The sequence below is a fragment of the Watersipora subatra genome, chromosome 7, assembly GCF_963576615.1.
Source record: "Watersipora subatra chromosome 7, tzWatSuba1.1, whole genome shotgun sequence".
NCBI classification, from domain to species: domain Eukaryota; kingdom Metazoa; phylum Bryozoa; class Gymnolaemata; order Cheilostomatida; family Watersiporidae; genus Watersipora; species Watersipora subatra.
Window position 1 is genome coordinate 65,362,860 of NC_088714.1, and position 21,090 is coordinate 65,383,949.

The following is a 21,090-nucleotide window of genomic DNA, read 5'->3' on the forward strand; positions in this document are numbered from 1 at the left end:
TAAGAAATATTGCATTGAAATATGAAAACACTGGCATATGAGGTCAGTCTCATAATACATTCAAGTTCGTATGACAAGGTATTACTGTACGAGTAACGGAGACTTCTACACAAGACAACTTAGCTAAGAAGGAATTGTCCTCCCACAATACCACAATGTATTTTCTCAACCACAAAGCATATAAAAGCTGATTAGTTGTACGCGGTACTGCAGCTTCTGACTCGTGCACGAAAGAATAAAAACTAGCCCACCTTGTTGTATGTCATCTTTAGCATCATCACTGACGCTGGCATGAAGAATCTCTGTCTGGTTCGCGTTTGGAAGAGCCGTGACAAAAAATCTTTGGAGAAGGTTCTGGAAATAGACTAAGTTAATGGAGCATATAACACCGATAACACCATCAACTTCCTTCTTCAGAGCCAAATCTTTGCCAAGAGACACTGACCAGTCAGTGAGTAGCCTATAACAAACATTAATTAAGTTGTACATGAATGTTATGCACCATGTTTGCCTAAGCATCTACATATCTGAAACACACAAGCGAACTCTTTCCCTGCCGATCACGAACAGTAGAAAGCTCTGCCTAATTGCAGCAAGATAAGAGCAGCATCATTAGGGTTATTATGAGAACCCTGATTGATGGTTGGTTTGATGAAGGACCATTGTTAATTTAGGTATGGCTGGTATAAAAGAATCAGTCTTACCCGTAAGTACAACCAACTTAATAGGAACTGTTGCTAATGCAGGAAAATATGATGCGAGGAATACAACGGCTAGTAAAAGACATGTGGCCGGTAAGAGGGAGGCGGCTGGTTAGAGGGATGCGGTTGGTTAGAAGGATGCGGTTGGTTAGAGGGAGGCGGTTGGTTAGAAGGATGCAGCTAGTTAGAGGGATGCGGCTGGTTAGAGGGAGGCGGCTGGTAAGAGAGAGGCGGCTGGTTAGAGGGAGGCGGCTGGTAAGAGAGAGGCGGCTGGTTAGAGAGAGGCGGCTGGTTAGAGAGAGGCGGCTGGTAAGAGGGAGGCGGCTGGTAAGAGGGAGGCGGCTGGTAAGAGGGATGCGGCTGGTAAGAGGAATACGATTGGTAAGAGGGATGCGACTGGTTAGAGAAATGCAGTTAGTTAGAGGGATGCGGCTGGTTAGAGGGAGGCGGCTGGTTAGAGGGAAGCGGCTGGTTAGAGGGAAGCGGCTGGTTAGAGGAAGGCGGCTGGTTAGAGGGAGGCGGCTGGTTAGAGAGAGGCGGCTGGTTAGAGGGATACGGCTCGTTAGAGGGAGGCGGTTGGTTAGAAGGATGCAGCTAGTCAGAGGGATGCGGCGGTTAGAGGGAGGCGGCTGGTTAGAGAGAGGCGGTTGGTTAGAGGGATACGGCTGGTACGAGAGATGCAGCCAGTAATGAATACTCACGAGAAAAGCTGCTGAGAGAGGAGAGCAGAGACATCCGCAGAGCCAAATTGAGCGGATTTCCAGAGAATGTTAGACACGCAGTGAATGTGTAGCTTGGAAGGCCGCTGGACTCCGGAAGGAGCCATAGCACCTTCACGCGCGCATGTAGCACACTCCTCCAACCATCGCAGCACCTCAGTCAGTCTACAAATAAGAGTCGGAGGTTGAAGCATGTAATAGCCCGGAATGAAAGGAAGAGTTATACAGTAAAAATAAAAAGCATTCATTATGAATGGGTAAGAAATCGTTCAATATTTCTCTGGTGCCTTATATCCTTTCGGCCGCACAATCAGACAGCCGTGTAGCCGCTGAATATCCAGTTTATGACATGAGACACAGACAAAGATACAAACCTGGCAGAAAAATTATTGTCTTGGTGCAAACAAATGCGCTGAAGTATCTCAGCTGTTGCATCAGTCGCGATGCTCTCCGAGCTGATCATAAGGAGGCTGTGGTGCTGCTGCCTCAACAAGCTGTTCAGAGCAGTCTGGCTCATCTCCAACGAGCGAACAGACAGCTCAACGATCACCTTCTCAAGTTGGGCAGCAACGTATGGACTAAGGCTAGAGACGAGGAGGGAGCAGCAGGTGTGTAGCAGTTGTACCTTGTCTTGAACAGCAGATACCACTGACTGGCCAACTCCAGGTATGTAATCTATGCAGTGGTGTAGGAGCTGCAGCCAACCCAAACTGTAATAATGCGATTAACAGTCACTCATCGGTGCATTCTTTTACTCTTAAATATCAAATTACCTCAAAATTTGTCGGAGCAGTTACAGAATAATATACTGTTTGGTGTACCCCCATGTTTGGAAGAGTTGTAACAGAGGTGATGACACCAATCACCAAATGTTGGACACCGTGAGCAAATCAAAAACCAGCAAGTTCAACACACAACACAGAAGTACCATTAGATACACACTTCAACATTCGAAATAAATTAAGGCTACAACAAGTATTCCAACCCAAAAGGTTGTCTGACTGTGTCAGTCATGCTCACAATTCTGCACTCGAATATTTTGCACATCTATAACCGTCCTGGTGTCGCGCTACCCAGAGAGCGGGATTGATCACCTCAGTAGGTACTGGAGTACCTTAAACCATAACTGCCACGAACAACTTTTATCGTAATTACTAGGTAAATCAGACACGCTGATTCCGGTTTTGTAATCAAAATAAAGATTAGACCACTAACTTTCAGAGTAATGAAGGATTTTTTATAGCGTTTTAATATCGGTCTCGAAAATAACACGATCGGCATAACAAGCTCCGCCCATAAATACATGACGTAACCTAGCTTTTTAGGAACAGAAGTTACGTAGGGATGTTTAGACCGATTTAGAATAACAGAGATGGGTGTTTTAAAATCTATCAATATCTAAATTCAGCCTTAAAAATAATATGAGTCTTTTCTGAAAGGTAGATAATCTATTTAGCATTGCATATTTAAAAAGCGCGATAACAACGCTAGCTTGTGGTAAAACCGCGCTTTTTGAGCTCATTTTTCTTGGCGTTCGGCCCATTTAAACGTCATGTAACAAGCTGCGAGCAATTTTAAATAGTTTATATTCCTTTCATAAAATACTGAAATTATTTTACAGGCTGGATTTAGATAATAATGGGTTTTAAGACACCCATCTCTATTATTCTAAATCGGACTAAACATTCCTAACTTCCGTTTCTGAAAAAGCTAGGTTTCGTCACATATTTATGGGCGGAGCTTGTAATGCCGATTGTGTTGTTTTCAAAACGGATATTGAAACGCTTTAAAAAAGCCTAAATGACTTTGAAGGTTAGTGGACTAATCTTTATTTTGAGTACAAAATCGGAATCAGCGTGTCTGATTTACCTAGTAAAAACAATAAAAGTTGTTCGTGACAGTTATGGTTTAAGCCTGGTTCCCATATCGATTGCGAGACTCCGGCGGTAACATGCTCAGCAAAACGCTTGCGACACTAGGCTCGGCGGGATATGTTCACATAAAGCCACATCGTTAATAATATCGTAAATATAATTGCGTAATCAAATAAAATTTTCACTCGCCGTGCCGTTCCTATAATGGTGACATTTACCCGTACAGTGCATTCCGGGAAGGTTTTGCCTGCGGCCGTTTGCGAAATTTGAACAGCGCTAAACTATTGCGATGCTGCCGGCAACTACCGGCGGTCCTCGGCGCATACATTCCCATTTCATCGCTAATAGCCTGCGGTGTGTCGCCGGTGCTTTGCGACGTATATGGGAACCCGGCTTTAGTCTAGCAGCTACAAGGAGAAGCCTGAACAGTGGCTCACCTGCTACTAGTAAGTCTTACCTAGTGTTAGTACAGCTTAGCTGGTATTAGTACAGTTTGCCTGGTTTTAGTACGGCTTACCTATTGTTAGTATGGCTTACCTGGTGTTAGTATGGTTTACCTATTGTTAGTATGGCTTACCTGGTGTTAGTATGGTTTACCTATTGTTAATGTGGTTTACCTACAGATAGTACGGCTCACCTGGTGTTAGTATGGCTTACCTGGTGTTAGTGTGGTTTACCTACAGATAGTACGGCTCACCTGGTGTTAGTATGGCTTACCTGGTGTTAGTGCGGTTTACCTATTGTTAGTGGGGTGTACCTACAGATAGTACGGCTCACCTGGTGTTAGTATGGCTTACCTGGTGTTAGTGTGGTTTACCTATTGTTAGTGTGGTTTACTTACAGATAGTACAGCTCACCTAGTGTTAGTATGGTTTACCTATTATTAGTGTGGTTTACCTACAGATAGTACGGCTCACTTGGTGTTAGTATGGTTTACCTATTGTTAGTGTGGTTTACCTACAGATAGTACGGCTCACCTGGTGTTAGTATGGCTTACCTGGTGTTAGTGCGGTTTACCTATTGTTAGTGGGGTGTACCTACAGATAGTACGACTCACCTGGTGTTAGTATGGCTTACCTGGTGTTAGTGTGGTTTACCTATTGTTAGTGTGGTTTACTTACAGATAGTACAGCTCACCTAGTGTTAGTATGGTTTACCTATTATTAGTGTGGTTTACCTACAGATAGTACGGCTCACCTGGTGTTAGTATGGTTTACCTATTGTTAGTGTGGTTTACCTACAGATAGTACGGCTCACCTGGTGTTAGTATGGCTTACCTGGTGTTAGTACAGCTTACCTATAGATAGAACAGCTCACGTTGTGATAGTAAAGCTCACGTTGCGTTAGTACGGTTTATTTAGTGTTAGTATGGCTTACCCGGGGTTAGTATGGCTTACCTATAAATAGTACAGCTTACCTAGTGTTTGTGTTGTCTGATGCAGTTTCTGTGTCTGATAAACCAGGATATCCGAGCACACAAAGTTGTGTGAGTCCAATGCTTGAACTGTCCTTGGGCCTGTGTAGCCTTAGAGTGACCATGGACACTATCTCAGCTACCAGAAACTGGATCTACAAGTAGTTCATACTACTTGTAGGCAAGAAACTTTCTAGTTTAAGAGCAAAGCGTTAGCTCAAAGCTTTATGCTTTTAAACTAAAATCCTCACAAAACCATCACCGACAAGTACAATCACTCCTTTGCTATCAAGGAAACACTAAATTATAATCAAAGACGTTGCGCAAACCAAGATTCATTCAAAAATTACCATAGCATGGGATTTACTAAATCAAATGCCTGTACTAATTCAAACAGCTTCCTTGGAATCCCTAGAAGCCTCTGCTGCAGACATCAAGAGAAGCTGCATGTAAATTAGTCCAGATAAGATATATAATAAAGAGCCATACAAAATGACCCTGTGGTCAGCAGTGGTAACATGAGAGGTTACCTTGATACAAGTGAGTCCGCTGGTAATAATTGGTTGACGGGAAGGAAGAGTTGGCAAGCCATCATGAGAGAGCTCAACAGCTATATGAGAAGGAGAAGCTGAATGTATCGAGTTGAGGTATGGATGCACCTGCAACACAACCGAGCTTCTAGTGGTAAATGATAGCTGGAAATGGTTAGTTGAATCAGTAACCAGTGTTACACAAAACTCTCAAGTTTAGCCACTAATGTACATCATGAAAGCTCATAGCTACGCTGTGATGTAATCATCTACTAGCCAACCTGGCAGGAAAGGGAGACAACACCGAGCTTTGATATGACTACATATCGGTTACAGCTAGTTAAGAAATAACAAAGCCAGTCAGTCAAATTTTTATTTCTCATCGACGGTGATATATGACCAATTGATTTTTCAGTAATCAATATAGAATAAATTGTAAATGTAAGAGAAAAGGTATACAGAGATATGATTTGAAGGTTAGTGAGTTGATGAAAGTGCACATGTAAGAGAAGAGGTGTACAGAAGTATGATTTGAAGTTTGGTGAGTTGATGAAAGTGTAGATGTAAGAGAAGAGGTGTACAGAAGTATGATTTGAAGGTTGGTGAGTTGATGAAAGTGTAGATGTAAGAGAAGAGGTGTTCAGAAGTATGATTAGAAGGTTGGTGAGTTGATGAGAGTGTAGATGTAAGAGAAGAGGTGTACAGAAGTATAATTTGAAGGTTGGTGAGTTGATGAAAGTGTAGATGTAAGAGAAGAGGTGTTCAGAAGTATGCAGATGTAAGAAAAGAGGTGTACAGAAGTATGATTTGAAGGCTAGTGCGTTGATGAGAGTGCCAATATACAAAAAGAGAACACTTAGCAAATTGTACCTGTATCTCTTTTATAAGAATAGCACAGGGGAGCTGAATGTTAATGTCAACCCACGGCTGGTCAATGGTGAACTTGTGGCTCCAGGGAGCGGTGCGGGCCCTACGATGCATCTGACTAGCCTGGATGAGTGAATACATGGGTCCAACAGAAGGATTTGTTGAGTATATATTACCTACAATCATACCCGATACGATGCTTCATATACCAGCTCTGACAGTCTAGAAACATGTTATTATTCCACAGCTAGGAATGAGATAAGAGTTAGATGAGAAAGCATATTGGCTGTTTGAGCTAACATAGACGCAAATGGCAAATGTCTGGTGATTCAGTATACATATAATACAAATTGTGTAGAGCGCAACTTGCAGACAAACAATGTTTCAGTGCATACATATTCGATTACGGTTTTCAGGAAAACAGCATTCCAACTTTTCAACTCCCGTAATGAATGCAGTCAAGTGTTGAAGCAGCAGGGTGGATAGGAATTGCTCTATTGTTATAAATTACAACAAACTCTACAACTCCATTATCGGCAAGTGTTTATCAAACAACAGACTGCCTGTTGGCAATGTTCAGTAAATCGACTCACAATTCTTTGAATAACTTCAGACTAGTGCCTAACAGAGTGCTAGAGGACTTACGTAGCCTGTCGCAATCATTAGTTTATGGTATGTATCCTAATCTAATCTCAATCTATCTACTTACAATATGCTACATGTATATGTATATCTGTAATAGTTAAATTTTATCATGTCAAAAGCTATGAAGGAAGGAAGTTGAAGTAACTGCTAAATAAATGGATTATGTCAACTCTAGAAATACTGTAGCTACAATGCAAGCTGGTATTTTTACCAGCCATATGAGAGTATGCGGACAACTCTAGAAAAGCTCCAACTTCCTTTCCAGTTGAGTTTCCGGAACTCAGGTCAGAGAAGAAAAGCCGTAATGGTTACAACTAAACGACTTGCATGTAATAAACTAAAGTATAGCTGTTGATATACACATAAATATATTGGTAACCTGTAAGGTCTGCAAAGGGATGATGGTTGATGTTACAGCACAAACTCGCTATTGATAAAAAACCAGCATATACTATTAAAACGTCAGAAAAGGGAGCCGCTGATGTTCCAGCAATACTTCCTACTCGAACATCAGCAGCTTTTTAGAAAAATAAAGATATTTTATAGCTCTATTGAGCTCCAGTGTTCTTTATTATATATTTGCATAAGCAAATAGTAATTAATTTAAAATGATGGCTTAGCACGGGCAAACACGACTCTTTATTTAAAGAGAGCAAGTTCTGTCATTGTAACGAGTTGGCTCATCAGCAATAAAGAGACAGACAGTGTAACACACAGCATGCTCATTGCAGCAAAATTGCAAAACTAAATGATTCAAAAGTCTTGAAAGTTAATAAAAATTGTGACATCCTGCGACATTTAGGCAGTTCACAAATTCACTAAAACACTTACTAGTTACATAAAGTAGCGTGAATGGTAGTCTAATTAGTTTATGGGTCAATGAGTGACATATTGACAAGCAATAAACATTCACTGTCTAAAAGTGACACATTGACAAGCAATAAACATTCCCTCTCTAAAAGTAACACATTGACAAGCAATAAACAATCACTCTCTAAAAGTGACACATTGACAAACAATACTTGTGTGCAAGCTTCACAATTATACTTCTACATTTTTACCAAATCATTATTGAATTTTATATAAGCCAGCTCAATAGATGATAATAATATTAGATAATTTTTACCGATAATCCTTTTGCAGAAAAAAGTAGGAATGTATCCTGTAGAGCCGATACCTCCCGACAGGAAGTTAGCAAGTCTCACACAAATTAAAGATATTGAGGATGTACACAAGAAAATCATAAGTGGCTACTGTATCAAGGCTATGGCGAGCGACCCTTATGGACACCCAATCTTCGCAGTTCAGGATGGAAAGGTTGTTAGAGTTCTGTCCGCTGGTGGAATTTTTTATTACTCAAAATGTTGTCTAAGATAAATTTTAGCGAGTACACATTCAAATTACATTAAAAATGGAAGATTATGATCATGTGCATTTGTGAAATCTGTAATGAAACAAAAGGCTGTTTAACATTAAAGCTGGAATGTACAACTACGCTACTAGGTAAAATTTCACTATTTAGTATTTAATCATCCACTGTGGCGCTTACAATATTAAAATATAAAAGTAATAAACGAATCAATTACATGATTTAAAAATTTTCAGCAGAGGCCAAAGTTTTATTAGTGAACATCTTCATCTCAAAATAATGATAGCGAGTTTACTCCAAGTTACCGTAGCTAGTTTTGTATAGAATATTGACCATCTGTCATAACAAAACGTACTGACAGGCTTACTCAGTACTCGACAACTAAGCAGAGTTTAGCTAATGAGCGAAAAATGGTGCTTGGCAACATTTAAGCCGTCAGTATCTCAATGTTTAAATAAAAAATTGCTTGTCCTCAGTTAAGAAACGTTTAGCCACTTGCTAAATGCTGAGCAAATAAAATTCCAGGTAATAGGAGAATTTGTAATCAAGAATAACAGACAGCTCACGGGTATACAGGCATGTATAATAGAATTCAGATCACTGGGCGCAGCTAACCATGAAACAATGGAATATACAAAATACAAGAGTTTACATTACTCAATATTAGTTTGACATGGAAGAAAGCAAACTCGTTATAAGTATCGAGTTTGCCAGTTTCAATACCAGAATCGCGTTAATACGTTTATTGATAGATAATTATTTCAACTGATAGACAAAAAAAATACTTTCTTTTAGGATCAACTCAAATTTGACGCAACCACATCTTTAACTTGACCATTTTATCTCACAAACTAGAACCAGATCTAAAACATTTCAGCGGAGACAACAAATGTATAATGAATGTATATATATCATTAAGTTCACTCAAGAGTAAATGAGCTTTTTAATCGCACAGATTGGCAGCCTGATAGTGTACGAGACCAATGATGAGCAAATACTAAGAAAGATTGGAGCAGGTTATCATGAAATCGAATCTATCACATTCGACTCAAGCTATAACATGACAATGACATCTGACAAGGCTGCTGAACACAAAATAATGAAGTACAACCTAAAAGGAGATGAGGTATGTAGGTAACCAGTACAGGCAACACATATTGTTAAGTTTCGCCTTCTCATATTATGTATCGTTGTGTCATGTTTGCCCGAGTGAATACACACGAATAGAATTCTGGGACATCTTGTTGTGATAGACATCTACATGGGAATATCTGGGGTTATGCTATAAGATTAGCAAGGACTTAACTGCAAATAGTAAGGACCAGGTTTCAAGCCTAAATTTAAACATAAAATATGTCCTAAGGTAATGACAGACATGATTTATTTTGGACAGGTTCTGAGCGCATGCATTGAGGAGGTAAAAAAGCTATACAGTATCGCTTGCATGGGCAATGGATGCATGGCGGTGTCGTTAGTTCAGTCTGATGGATACCCCGCCATCAGAGTGTATGACCAACAAGGGGAGAGAATCAAGCTGACCATATGTAGAACAGAGCAAGGAACTCTGTATTTTACAAAGCCACAATACCTGGTATCAACAGGTATGTTGTCACTGTAGAGAGCCCTTAACCGGCACACATCAACATAAAGAAACATTTAAAATAAAAGAACTAGCAATTTAAATTATAGACACAAAAATAAAGAGGTAATAATAGAATGTTATTACAACTATTATGTCTAGTGGTTACCCAAAGCAGATTTCTTGTGAATAAATTGTCAATAACTTGTTCTACCACTATATAGCTCACAAAATTCTGTGACTTGCAATGAGTGAAAACAATTATTCGCATGTAAATAATCCTTTGCTTTGTAACCGAACTTCATCTTTTAGATGAAATGAAAATGTTCTTACTTTTGAACTTCTTTAAAAAAAAACAAATCAATCTCAGAAACAAAAGCTCCTTCCATCGTTTGCATTGATTCAAAATAAATTAAACGTTATTCAGAGGCAAATTCAACAGAACTGTTACAACTAAGAATAAGCAGACATTATAAGATCTCAAAATGAAGATGATATTCTAACTTGCAGGGGAGACACTGGTTGTAGGAGATGTTGGGACAAAGAATTTAAGAGGCTTCAGCACACAAACAGAGAGTCAACTACTTTGGACCTACAAGATGGATATGCCCAGAGGTAAGGCAGTAATGATAAGGCGACATACATATAAAAAAGGAAATGTCAAAAGACCTGAAAGACAACACAAGATAGACTGATGTGTCAAGTGGTCTGAAACAACTCAAAGGAAATGTCAAAAAGTAAGACCTTGAGGATAATGCAAAATGGAGGAATTAGATAAGACTTTCAATCCTTCATTTTTTCAAAACAACATTCTATCGTGGCCGCCATTTTTGTAGACAACTTTTACTGTTGAAAACTAAAGCTCCTGAAATTATTTTTCATGAACAACGCTGTTGTTTGCAGTTTTGTATAACACCGAAAACTTTTTCCAGAGAATCCCGATATAATATCAAACAGTAAAGATACTATTCAATAACATGAAGTGAATGAGAATGACGATTGTTTGTCTACAAATATGGCGGCTTTTCCACAAACGAGCGTATGTGCAGACAAATTGATGACGCCAAAAACCGCAGGATACAACAGCAGAAGAACTGGAAGGTAGGTTCCTTATAAATATTAAAAGCTGGATATGGTCTTGTTAACACAAAATGGAAGCGCCGAAATGTACTTAAACATGTCAAGCAGCAGAAAATACATACGCAGAGTGGTAAGTCTTTAGTGATAACACAAGATGGACACGCTATCAATTGACTTCTATCAGAATAGAATGATCCAATTTGTTTTTATTTGCTAGGAATGTGTGTGGATGGGGCAGGAAACATCTGCGCTTGTGACTTCAGAAATAATCGAGTAACCCTGCTGACTGCTGAAGGTGCTCTTATTGGTCACTCGCTGACGGGACTGAGTAAACCGCAACAAATAGCCATCAACCATAACAAACTTTTCACCCTTGACATGGGTCGCAGCACCAGCTATCGGTCAGTACTCGATCCCATCCAAGTTTTGCTAATCCAAATAACAACTCTAAATTTGTAACAGGAGTCTCTTATATCAGATTTCAGTATGTTTCCATGTTTGGTTCTTGCAGCATATCAACCCACTGTCTGTTCAAAACACCCAAGGCAAAAAGAAAAAGTATCAGTCAACCAGAATGGCAGTGAAAATAAATGGACAACTCCTTGTCGTATTACCAGGCATACAATTACTTATCTGGAGGGGTCAAAATATTGTCAACTAAACTACATCCACCATGAAATATTGAACGCACTTGTATTTCACCAGCTTAACAGGGTTTACTGGTAAATGTAACACTTCTATATGCAGCATGTCTGTTTGAACTCTTCAGTCTTATGGTTCACCAACTAGTCAAGCAAACTTCCGATTGGGTTTTACTTACTTTTCTTTCATTTCCAAACTTTGTCCGCTATTCCTCTCTATTGTAAATGAGTCTATTATAAATAAACTAACCTTTACTTTGGAGAAATCATTGTGGTTGCTTAGATGGCTGATATTGACTGAAGCAGGGGCAATATCAGAGCTCTGTCAGGATTTCTTCTAAACTTAATGATTCATTATGAAACACTCTTAGTGCCAGTGACACTATGAAGTGCCGAGATAAATCAGATATCAACATGGCAATTAAATAAATGACTTGCTACAGGCCTGATATGTTTGTACATGAATTGTTATGTTATTTAACACATTATGAGAGTATGTGGTCAAAGCAAACACATGGGCCACTTATTGTTACAACTTCATGTTGAGCAGTCACGATCCATTTTCCAAACTCTGTGTCCTCCAAACCAATCAGGAATTTGATAAGATAAGTTTTAAGGCTTAGTTAAACACGTGACTGTTAAACAGTGTATATGAAGGTAAAATGAAGGTCAGTTCTGAATTGATGATTGCTCATTTTTGGCTTCGATCATCCTTTTAATGCAAGAACCTGCTAATATCATTTCTTTGAATAAAATGATTTGGAACGGTTCTTAGGACGGTAACGTTGCTACTTAGCATAATGAAAACTATCGAGACCTCTACGAACATGAGTGATTCAAATGAATTCTTACCTATTGCTTCTTACCTACATTACCAGTCTGTGCTGTGACAATACAACTGCGTTGCATTGAAATTGTATGAATTGCAGAAAGTACAATTGTGATACAATATCACTCAATGACAGAAACACGCCTTTCGACGAGTTGCTGTACAGTTTGCTTACAACACAGATTAAATACGTTGAGTAACAGCTAACAAAGAGATTACTCTGCAGATCATGTATCGAGTGCTTTTTCTTTAGTATCCTTTACAACACTAGCGTTTCTAACGTATATATATATACAATTGTTTAATATGTACATGTTGTTGTATTACACAGATGGAGAGGATGGCTTGGATTATAACGAGAGCGATATAAGATCGTTTTTCTTTAATTTTGTATTTAACCGAAAAACGCATGGTCATCCCCAGACATGAATATAATGTGCTCGTTAAATGCAAGAGTTGTCTACTCTTAATGAAAACATAAACATGAGAGGATAACTCGCACTTGTACTAATATCATTACAACATCCCTTCCCAAGCTCAAAAGCTGGCATATCTATATAATGATCTACTAAGATAAATCGGCACATAAAACCTGTGACAACCACATAAGCTATCGTAAATTTGTATGGGTAAATGCAACGCAAGTAAACAACAAGAATATTTGTCAAGATAAGGTACGTAATAATATGCAATAGTGATTGTCTAGAGTTCATAGTTTGTTGCTCAGCGATATGATGTAGCAGCATGTCGCAGTATGGTAGTTACCATACTCTTAAGCTTATGCCTCATATTTATCTGGCTGTTGCCTGAGCCGCATACTCATCCTCGGGGTTGCCGTCATAGCTGATCTGACATTAACTCTGCGTCTTTCCGCATTTACATTAGAGTCATTAACTGAGATTACTGCTGACCTGTTCCGTACCAAGTGCTGACCATTATCTCCTTCTATGATAACCTTTCGATCGCCATCTTGGTTAGCTCTGAGTACTGTTCCCTCCTGGCTACTATCTCTCACCATAACACGATCTCCACCACACACCGCTGGAAGATCTTTTACCTTAGGATTGATATCGTGGTTCATCTTCATTCTCTCTTTGTAAAGCTCATTCTTGGCTTTAAACTTCTCATGATCGGGTAGCTTTGGCATTAGACTATCAGGATGTGCTGCCAAAGTTGTCTTCAGCATCCGTCCCATAAGCAATTCAGCAGGAGAGTATACTCCTAACTGTGGTGATGCTCTGTAGGCAAGGAGAGCTATGTATGGATCTTTCTCCTTGCTGAGCAAGGATTTTACTGTTGCAACCGCTCTCTCAGCTGCACCATTGCCGCGATCATACTTCGGGCTACTTGTGACATGGGTGAATCCATATGCTTTTGCAAATACCTGAAAGTCAGATGAATACTGCGGTCCGTTGTCAGACACTAAACAATCTGGAATACCGTGCCGGGAAAACATACTTTTCATGTGGGATATGACATTCTTTGATGTAGTATCTCTACCTAGTAAAGCTATCTCAGGGTATCTTGAATAATAATCTGTCACTATCAGGTAGTTGTTTCTCTCTAGTTGAAACAAGTCAGTGCCTAACATTTGCCAAGGGCGATCAGGGGTAGCGGAAGGTCTCAGGGGTTCGTATGTTATATTCAATTTTCTCTTACACACTTCACAATTAGCTATCTGTACCTCTATTGCCTTTGCCATAGACGGCCTCCACAAACTGTTTCTAGCCCTTGCTTGGCATTTAGTAATGCCTAAATGTCCCTTGTGTATATCTTCCAGAACCTGACTTCTCTGGGATAGGGGAACCACCAATCTCATGCCTAGCATCAGCAGTCCCTTGTTCATAGTAAGTAGTCCTCGCCTTTCAAAGTACGGCCTCAGGATTGTGTCCATGGATGAAAGGTAAACTGGCCAACCCTGTTCAACATAATGAATAACCTGTCTCAAAGTTTCATCTTCCCTTTGTTCCATTTTGAATTTCTCCAATCTGTCGCAGCTTCCATTCCAATGCACACTCTCTCGTACGTAGCTCTCAATCACTTCTACTCGTACTATATCACTCTGTTCTGGTTCCCTAGTGTTATATCGTGATAGTGCATCCGCTGCCTTGTTGTCAGTTCCACTCACATATTTGATATCATAGTAGAATCTCTGTAGTCGCAATTTGAAGCCTTGAATTCTGGGAGGTAGCTTATCTAGAAATTGATTACCGAACAAGGGAATGAGGGCTTTGTGATCTGTTTCAATCGTTACATCTTTCATTCCTAAGACATAATGAGAAAATTTCTCCATTGCCCAGCACACTCCTAGCGCCTCATTTTCTATTGCTGCATAACGTTGCTCAGTTTCACTAAGGGATCTACTAGCAGCCGCCACTAGCTTACGAGTGCCGTCACCTTGAAGTTGACTCAGAGTAGCTCCTAGTCCTTGATTGCTGGCGTCTGTGGTCACAAATGTGGGCTTTTCTGTACTGTATGGAGCAAGGATGCTTGGTTTGCTGAACAGCTCTTTGACTTCTTGAAATGCACTCTCCTGCGCATGACCCCAGTGCCATTCAATACCTGTTTTCAGCAAAGCCCTCAGAGGGGCACTCTTCTCAGCCAGCTTCTCTGAGAAGCGTGCATATTGATTTGCAAGACCAAGGAAACTTCTTACAGCTGTCACGGAAGTGGGTGTGGGAAAGTCTTGTATTCCTTGTATTCGCGGTCCAGCGCTTATACCCTCCTTGGAGATGATATACCCAAGAAACTCCACACTTTTTTGACCAAACTTACATTTTGACTTGTTCAGTGTCATACCCGCCGTCTTGATTGCGGCCAGGACCATCTCCAAACTTTTGTCATGTTTCTCTTCCGTTTCTCCAAATACACACACATCGTCCATATGAACTATCACTCCTTCAATCCCATTCAGCATTCTATTCATTTCTGCTGAAAATATTTCCGGGGCACTACAAAGGCCTTGGGGAAGTCTTTCATACATGTATCTTCCCTTATGAGTCAAAAAAGTAGTCAACTTTTTTGACTCTTGACTGAGTGGTATCTGAAAAAATCCACTGTTAGCATCAATTTTTGAAAACTTTACACCGTTTCCCAGACTAGCAAGACTGCTCTCTACAGTGGCCATTGGATGAATTTCCCTCATCACATATTTGTTGAGTTGGGTGAAGTCTGTACAAATTCTAACTTTGTCTTGGCCATTTTTTGGTACAACGACCATTGGTGCAACCCAGGGTGTTGCTTCAGTAATTGGCGTGATGACTCCATCCTTCACCATCTCATCTAATGCTTGCTCTGCTTGTTTCTTTAGCGGGAATGCTATTGGTCTAGGGACGTGTATGGCAAAAGGTATGGCATCTTCCTTTAGTGTGATGGAATGTTCACTCTTCACTTTTCCTAGACCCTTGAACAGCTGCTGGTCCACATTCACATCACTCACTTCACATCTGTCAACATCTACTGATATTAACTGTAGTGTTTCACAGGCTTTTCTGCTCAGCAATGGTGTCTGTTGATTCTCAACTACATATATATCTTCTTTTGTGGCAAATTTACCAGCTTGGATGCGGCATCTTATAACCCCTAAGCAATTTAATTGTGTTTTACCTGCCCCGTATAATCTTTTAGTTGAAGGCTCCAATCTCCCTTTGAAGTGATTTGGTCCACAAACACTTAGTGCAGCCCCAGTGTCCAATTTAAAGCTGGCTGTTTGCCCCTTCTTCAAGCTTGTGTCTACTTTGACTGTAGAATGCCATGCTCCTGTGTTGATGGATTCCACTAGGTTTATTTCCCCTAAATAAACCTCCTCCTGAACCTCAGTTTCATCTTCTTTTAGAGCATTTATTTCTGCTCTTCCTCTGCACTGTCTGGCAAAGTGGTTAAATTTATCACAGTTTCTGCATTTTTGACCCATAGCGGGGCACCTTACTTGCTTGCTATGATTCCTTCCACATCTGCCACAAAAGCCTCCACCAACTGTTTTTATTGCTGGTTTGGTTTTCCAGCTTTTCCTTTCACTCCTTACTACCTCAATATCTCCATCCTTGATTTCCTGCTTTTCTTGCTGTGGGGTGGCAGTCACATTTTTGAACTTGACTGCCATTTCTTGCACTCGAATTGCCTTGACAACGTACTCTAAAGTGAGCTTCTCATCAGGCTCTCTCATTAGCTTATCACGAAGCTTCACATCATCCATTCCAAAGAGTAGTTTATCTCTGATGAGTAAATCCCTCTGTGTTTCAAACTGACACCCTTCAGCTAGCCTCTTCAGCCTCATAAGATATACATCACATGACTCACCTGACTGAGTGCAGCCGTGGAATTGAAATCTATTCACTATAGTTCCAGACCTTGGGTTGCAATAATCTTGAAATTTCTTTAACACGTCATTTAACTTCCTCCCCTCTGTTCCTTCTTCTATCTCATGAATCAGACCATTTTCATCAGGGTCAGTTGTAAATTCCAGCTGTGAATATACTTCCCTTACATCCTCACCTCCTACATGTCTGAACAAAGCAAGCTTCCTTTTTTCTGCAGCCTTGCTTGTTGCCACCAAATCTATGGCCAGCAAATAATCTTCAAATGATCTGGACCATTTTCTCCACTCTCCAGAGAGATCATCAGCCCTCAGATCTAAGCCGTGTGGAGGCGAAACACCTTGCATGACACCCAGGAACAAGTTTAGACCGCTGCCACCATGTTGTATTACACAGATGGAGAGGATGGCTTGGATTATAACGAGAGCGATATGAGATCGTTTTTCTTTAATTTTGTATTTAACCGAAAAACGCATGGTCATCCCCAGACATGAATATAATGTGCTCGTTAAATGCAAGAGTTGTCTACTCTTAATGAAAACATAAACATGAGAGGATAACTCGCACTTGTACTAATATCATTACAACACACGTATACATCACTCTGTACCGTATATATATATTGTGTATATATATACATATATATATACGGTACAGAGTGATGTATACATGTACATATTAAACAGTTGTGTACATATATATATGTTAGAAACGCTAGTGTTGTAAAGGATACTAAAGAAAAAGCATTCCTAAATCAAATCCTAACAGAGCTCGATCATTAAACCCCACCCACATGATGCCCGTAACCTATCCTGTTGGGTTGTATATTATTGTTTAAACCAATTAAAATGCATTGAATACACACTCACTGACCATTCTATGTCTGTCATGATATTCTTATAAAACCTATAGAAAATTGAAATGTAATAAAAACGTATCTTACCTAAAGGTGCGAAATTCATCAGTGTCTCGCTGTTAGAGCCAGTGACCATTAACTGGCTTTGAGTCGCAGAACTTGGCGGAGTATTGCGAGTGTTGTAGGTGGTTGGGAGGTGTTGTAGGACTGATGTAACCACTCCACTTGCTGGGTCAGGGCACATCATGTAGCTTTCTATAAACCTCGAAGCCAAGCAGTTAATACCATCTATAACGGGAAGAAAGGGCTATCTTACTCTCCGCTGGTAGATGTTTGCATGTGAATAAAAAGGGTTGAGTGAGAAATGAGGACTCACCGAGCTCTATAAAACGAGAAATTGTGTGCTCGCAGTTGAGAGCCAGCTTGATGAATAAGCGAAGGGGATCGGAAAGAGAGACGAGTCTAGCAGAAGACAGATTCTCCTGGAGTAGTTCCAACATTTGGTAGTAGTTGGTTGACGACCTGCAAGCACCTGACATTGATGTCAATTGTGAAAGTTGCAAATGCTCTCTAATTGTATGACCTGAAACTTACTATCAAGTGTCACGACTATTCACAAGTTTTAATGTGTCGGAATTACCTTCCCTACATTGAACACTGCTACAATTCTGCTTACCAATCTTATAAATCAAGTGAAATGAGAAGTACTCAAAACATTCTAACATGTGCACTGCTTTCTACAAAATGTTTAACAAATCTATTTAAAAGCAATTGGAGCCCGTATTTGCCGATATTTTATGACAGTATTTGCTGAAAGGAAATCAACAGCTAATTGACGTAGTTAGCTCAAAGCCATTCTATAGCCGTGTTAAAAATTAAACAGTTTTTAAAAACCTGATCAGGAAAATGTACAGTTTAGTTGAAATATTTTATGGCCTCTGAACTCTCAGACAATATGAATAATCACTCAACCATCGATTAACACATCGATCAAACAACCATTGATTATCGTCGAATGACGAACCCAAACATCTGCCAAGACAATGGCATTTGTATGAATATTGACTAGCAGATCTATGATGGGTTATAGTGAAGCTTGTTGCAGCCATTACATGTAGGAAGCCCTCTCATGTTTCAGGTCCCTTTTATGACCATATTATTGACTAGCAGATCTATGATGGGTTATAGTGAAGCTTGTTGCAGCCATTACATACAGGAAGCCCTCTCGTGTTTCAGGTCCCTTTTATGATCATATTATTGACTAGGAAATCTATGATGGGTTGTAGTGAAGCTTGTTGCAGCCATTACATGTAGGAGGCCCTCTCATGTTTCAGGTCCCTTTTATGAACATATTATTTCTCAAGGGGTGGCTTCACTAGTCTAATGCTAACATGCATCAGTAAGAAATTTAGCCTTTAAATGGTGATAAAATGGACGTTACTTGAATAAAATGATAACACTAAAATGATAGTAATTAGTATTCACGTTTAATGGCCTTGACATTAAACATGAGCGTGGAGAGACGAGTCTGGTATCCAAAGCAGGTTATAAGCAATATAGAGAATTGGCACTAGCGAACGTTGTATGGTTTCAATTACACTTAAGTGAGAGACAAGACTAACAACTACAGATAGTAGAAAGAAAAATAGGAGGTCCTACCGAAAGAGCCGGGTAAGAAGAAGGAAGACTCCATCGCCGACGGTAACCGGCTGCTTAGTGCTGCCTCTACTTGTGATGGCTGTCGTCCTGCATGAGGCGAGGCATTTTATCAAGCTAGCCACCATTGGCCGGTTGCTGAGCACCAGGTCTGCCAAAGTTGGCTCCACATCTACATCCATTAGATGGAGGCAGCTAGGCCTGTGAGAGTTCGAGCCCTCGCTTCTTTTCTGTAAGTATTTCAATCGTGAGGAAACACACAGCTCTCAGAGCACCTGCATTCGTAGTCACAATGATTAAAAGGGTATAGTAGCTACAGAACTCCTGTTAACAGAAATTACATACCTGCTCATCAGTTTGACGTCCATGATCCTCGCCGGTGTCCATGTTTTCCACGTGTTCTTCCGCTGAGCTGGCACCAGCAAGCTTTGAGTTGTCAGTCTCTGAGCCTGAAGATGATGGAGCGGGAGAATTCCTGCTCAGCAAGTCTGCGAGCAGACGCAGCAGAGACATGATTAGATGGTTCTGTGTGGGTACCTTCGATTGTGGTCCGATCTCACACTCTAACAAAAATAAAACCCCGTCATAGAACATGACAATAATTTCGTTTCAAACCTGTTAAGTAGTCAGTGAGGGTGCCAATGTACACTTAATAATTCAAATAAAACTAATATATTATCAAACAACATTGTGACAGGTGATGACAAACGTTTCCAGAATTGTTCCGACTGATGAAACAAGTGAAAAATCTAACTGTTAAGATGTTTGCATGGCAACCAATGTTCTACTTGGCCTCTTGACCAATTGGATGTTTAATCCACTGGTCCCTCTGTCAGGCACTCCCCAGTCATTTCAGCATCAATCGTAGTACAGACAACTCCATTGTCCACAGTACAGAGCCTACTTTTACAACTTACCTCTTAAACCTATTGGCACCTTCTTGCTGCCAGACTCAAAGAGTAAGGTCACATCCAGCTCCGTCTCATCATCAGCAAGTGGCACGATCGAATCCTGACTTTCAATCATCAAGCTAGTCATGTTGATGGTCGAGTCAAAGAGAGAGAGAATGTGGGGCCCAGCCAGGGGCTGAGTGTTCAGCTTCTGTATAAACTCTATGAGTGCCACCTGAGCATCAAGGGCCCCATCTACAAATCTCCGGGCTGCGCTTTCAGACATGAGCTTGGCCAGAGTTGCATAGAGCATATCTGTCAACGACTCCGTCTCAACATTGGCCGTCTCGTAGACTATCTGTATTCTTGTGAGAAGGTCTGTGAAGGCGTTCACAGTCCCCGGCCCGACTAGACTTGCACTACGCAGGAACCTAGTCAACAGTTAAAGTAACTATGTAACATGAGCTCTATTTGTCTAGTTCTTTTAATTGAAAGAAAAAGCCGAACACTTCCAGTTACTTTGCAAAACCTGAAGGAACGAAGGAGATAAATAAGGAAGGAAGAGAATTACTGGTAATACCTGATCAACAGCATCTGAAATGTCTCAGAAGAACATAGCCCGAGGGCAAACGCCCTATCTTCATCATTGAGGTTGGAGTTAAGTAATAGGGTAAGTAGCCTTAGAAGCTGCGTCCATCCCTTCGTAGAGAAGTGTTGGCATGAGGCTGAAACATCACACTTCAGGGCATATACCATAATCTAATTAATACTTCCCACCAGAAACTATAATCTGTGGTTGAAAATGGACAACACTCGCCAAGTAACAGGTTTACACTGAATGGCTGAAGGTTACGATTTATGCAAACTGACAGAAGCTATGATCTACAAAAACTGGCAGAGATTGTTATTTATGCCCTCTCAACTTTGAAACATTAGGATGACTTAATGACCCTCATTTACATACTTACAAGTAGCTTGTTCTATCGTCCTGCACGGTGCAACACACACGGTGCAACAAGTGGTACAACACACGGTGCAACAAGTGGTACAACACACACGGTGCAACAAGTGGTACAACACACGGTGCAACAAGTGGTACAACACACACGGTGCAACAAGTGGTA

General features: G+C 40.4%; 2 protein-coding genes across 2 annotated transcripts in view; one reads left to right on the forward strand and one right to left on the reverse strand.

Annotated features, from left to right (window-relative positions):
• The window catches only part of LOC137401006 (baculoviral IAP repeat-containing protein 6-like), a 96,694-nt gene that overhangs the window by 20,685 nt on the left and 54,919 nt on the right, over positions 1 to 21,090 (reverse strand). Inside the window, 12 exon segments of the mRNA XM_068087347.1 lie at positions 252 to 460; positions 1,403 to 1,585; positions 1,795 to 2,130; positions 4,712 to 4,863; positions 5,239 to 5,367; positions 6,109 to 6,281; positions 17,508 to 17,708; positions 17,797 to 17,942; positions 19,080 to 19,306; positions 19,422 to 19,639; positions 19,994 to 20,397; positions 20,547 to 20,691. Of these exon segments, the coding sequence (XP_067943448.1) occupies positions 252 to 460; positions 1,403 to 1,585; positions 1,795 to 2,130; positions 4,712 to 4,863; positions 5,239 to 5,367; positions 6,109 to 6,281; positions 17,508 to 17,708; positions 17,797 to 17,942; positions 19,080 to 19,306; positions 19,422 to 19,639; positions 19,994 to 20,397; positions 20,547 to 20,691 (2,523 nt within the window).
• Positions 7,906 to 11,477, forward strand: LOC137401039 (uncharacterized). Its single transcript, XM_068087382.1, has 6 exons — positions 7,906 to 8,067; positions 9,075 to 9,245; positions 9,513 to 9,720; positions 10,209 to 10,313; positions 10,996 to 11,179; positions 11,290 to 11,477. The coding sequence occupies exons 1-6, from the start codon at positions 7,906 to 7,908 to the stop codon at positions 11,360 to 11,362; spliced, it is 903 nt and encodes a 300-aa protein (XP_067943483.1). The 3' UTR covers positions 11,363 to 11,477.

Bases quoted from the DNA above. Each gene is read 5' to 3' on its own strand.
- LOC137401039 (XM_068087382.1), top strand. From the start codon at position 7,906: ATGTATCCTGTAGAGCCGATACCTCCCGACAGGAAGTTAGCAAGTCTC. The intron at 8,068-9,074 runs GTTGTTAGAGTT...TTAATCGCACAG, and splicing joins TCGCAGTTCAGGATGGAAAG to ATTGGCAGCCTGATAGTGTA. The intron at 9,246-9,512 runs GTATGTAGGTAA...TATTTTGGACAG, and splicing joins ACAACCTAAAAGGAGATGAG to GTTCTGAGCGCATGCATTGA.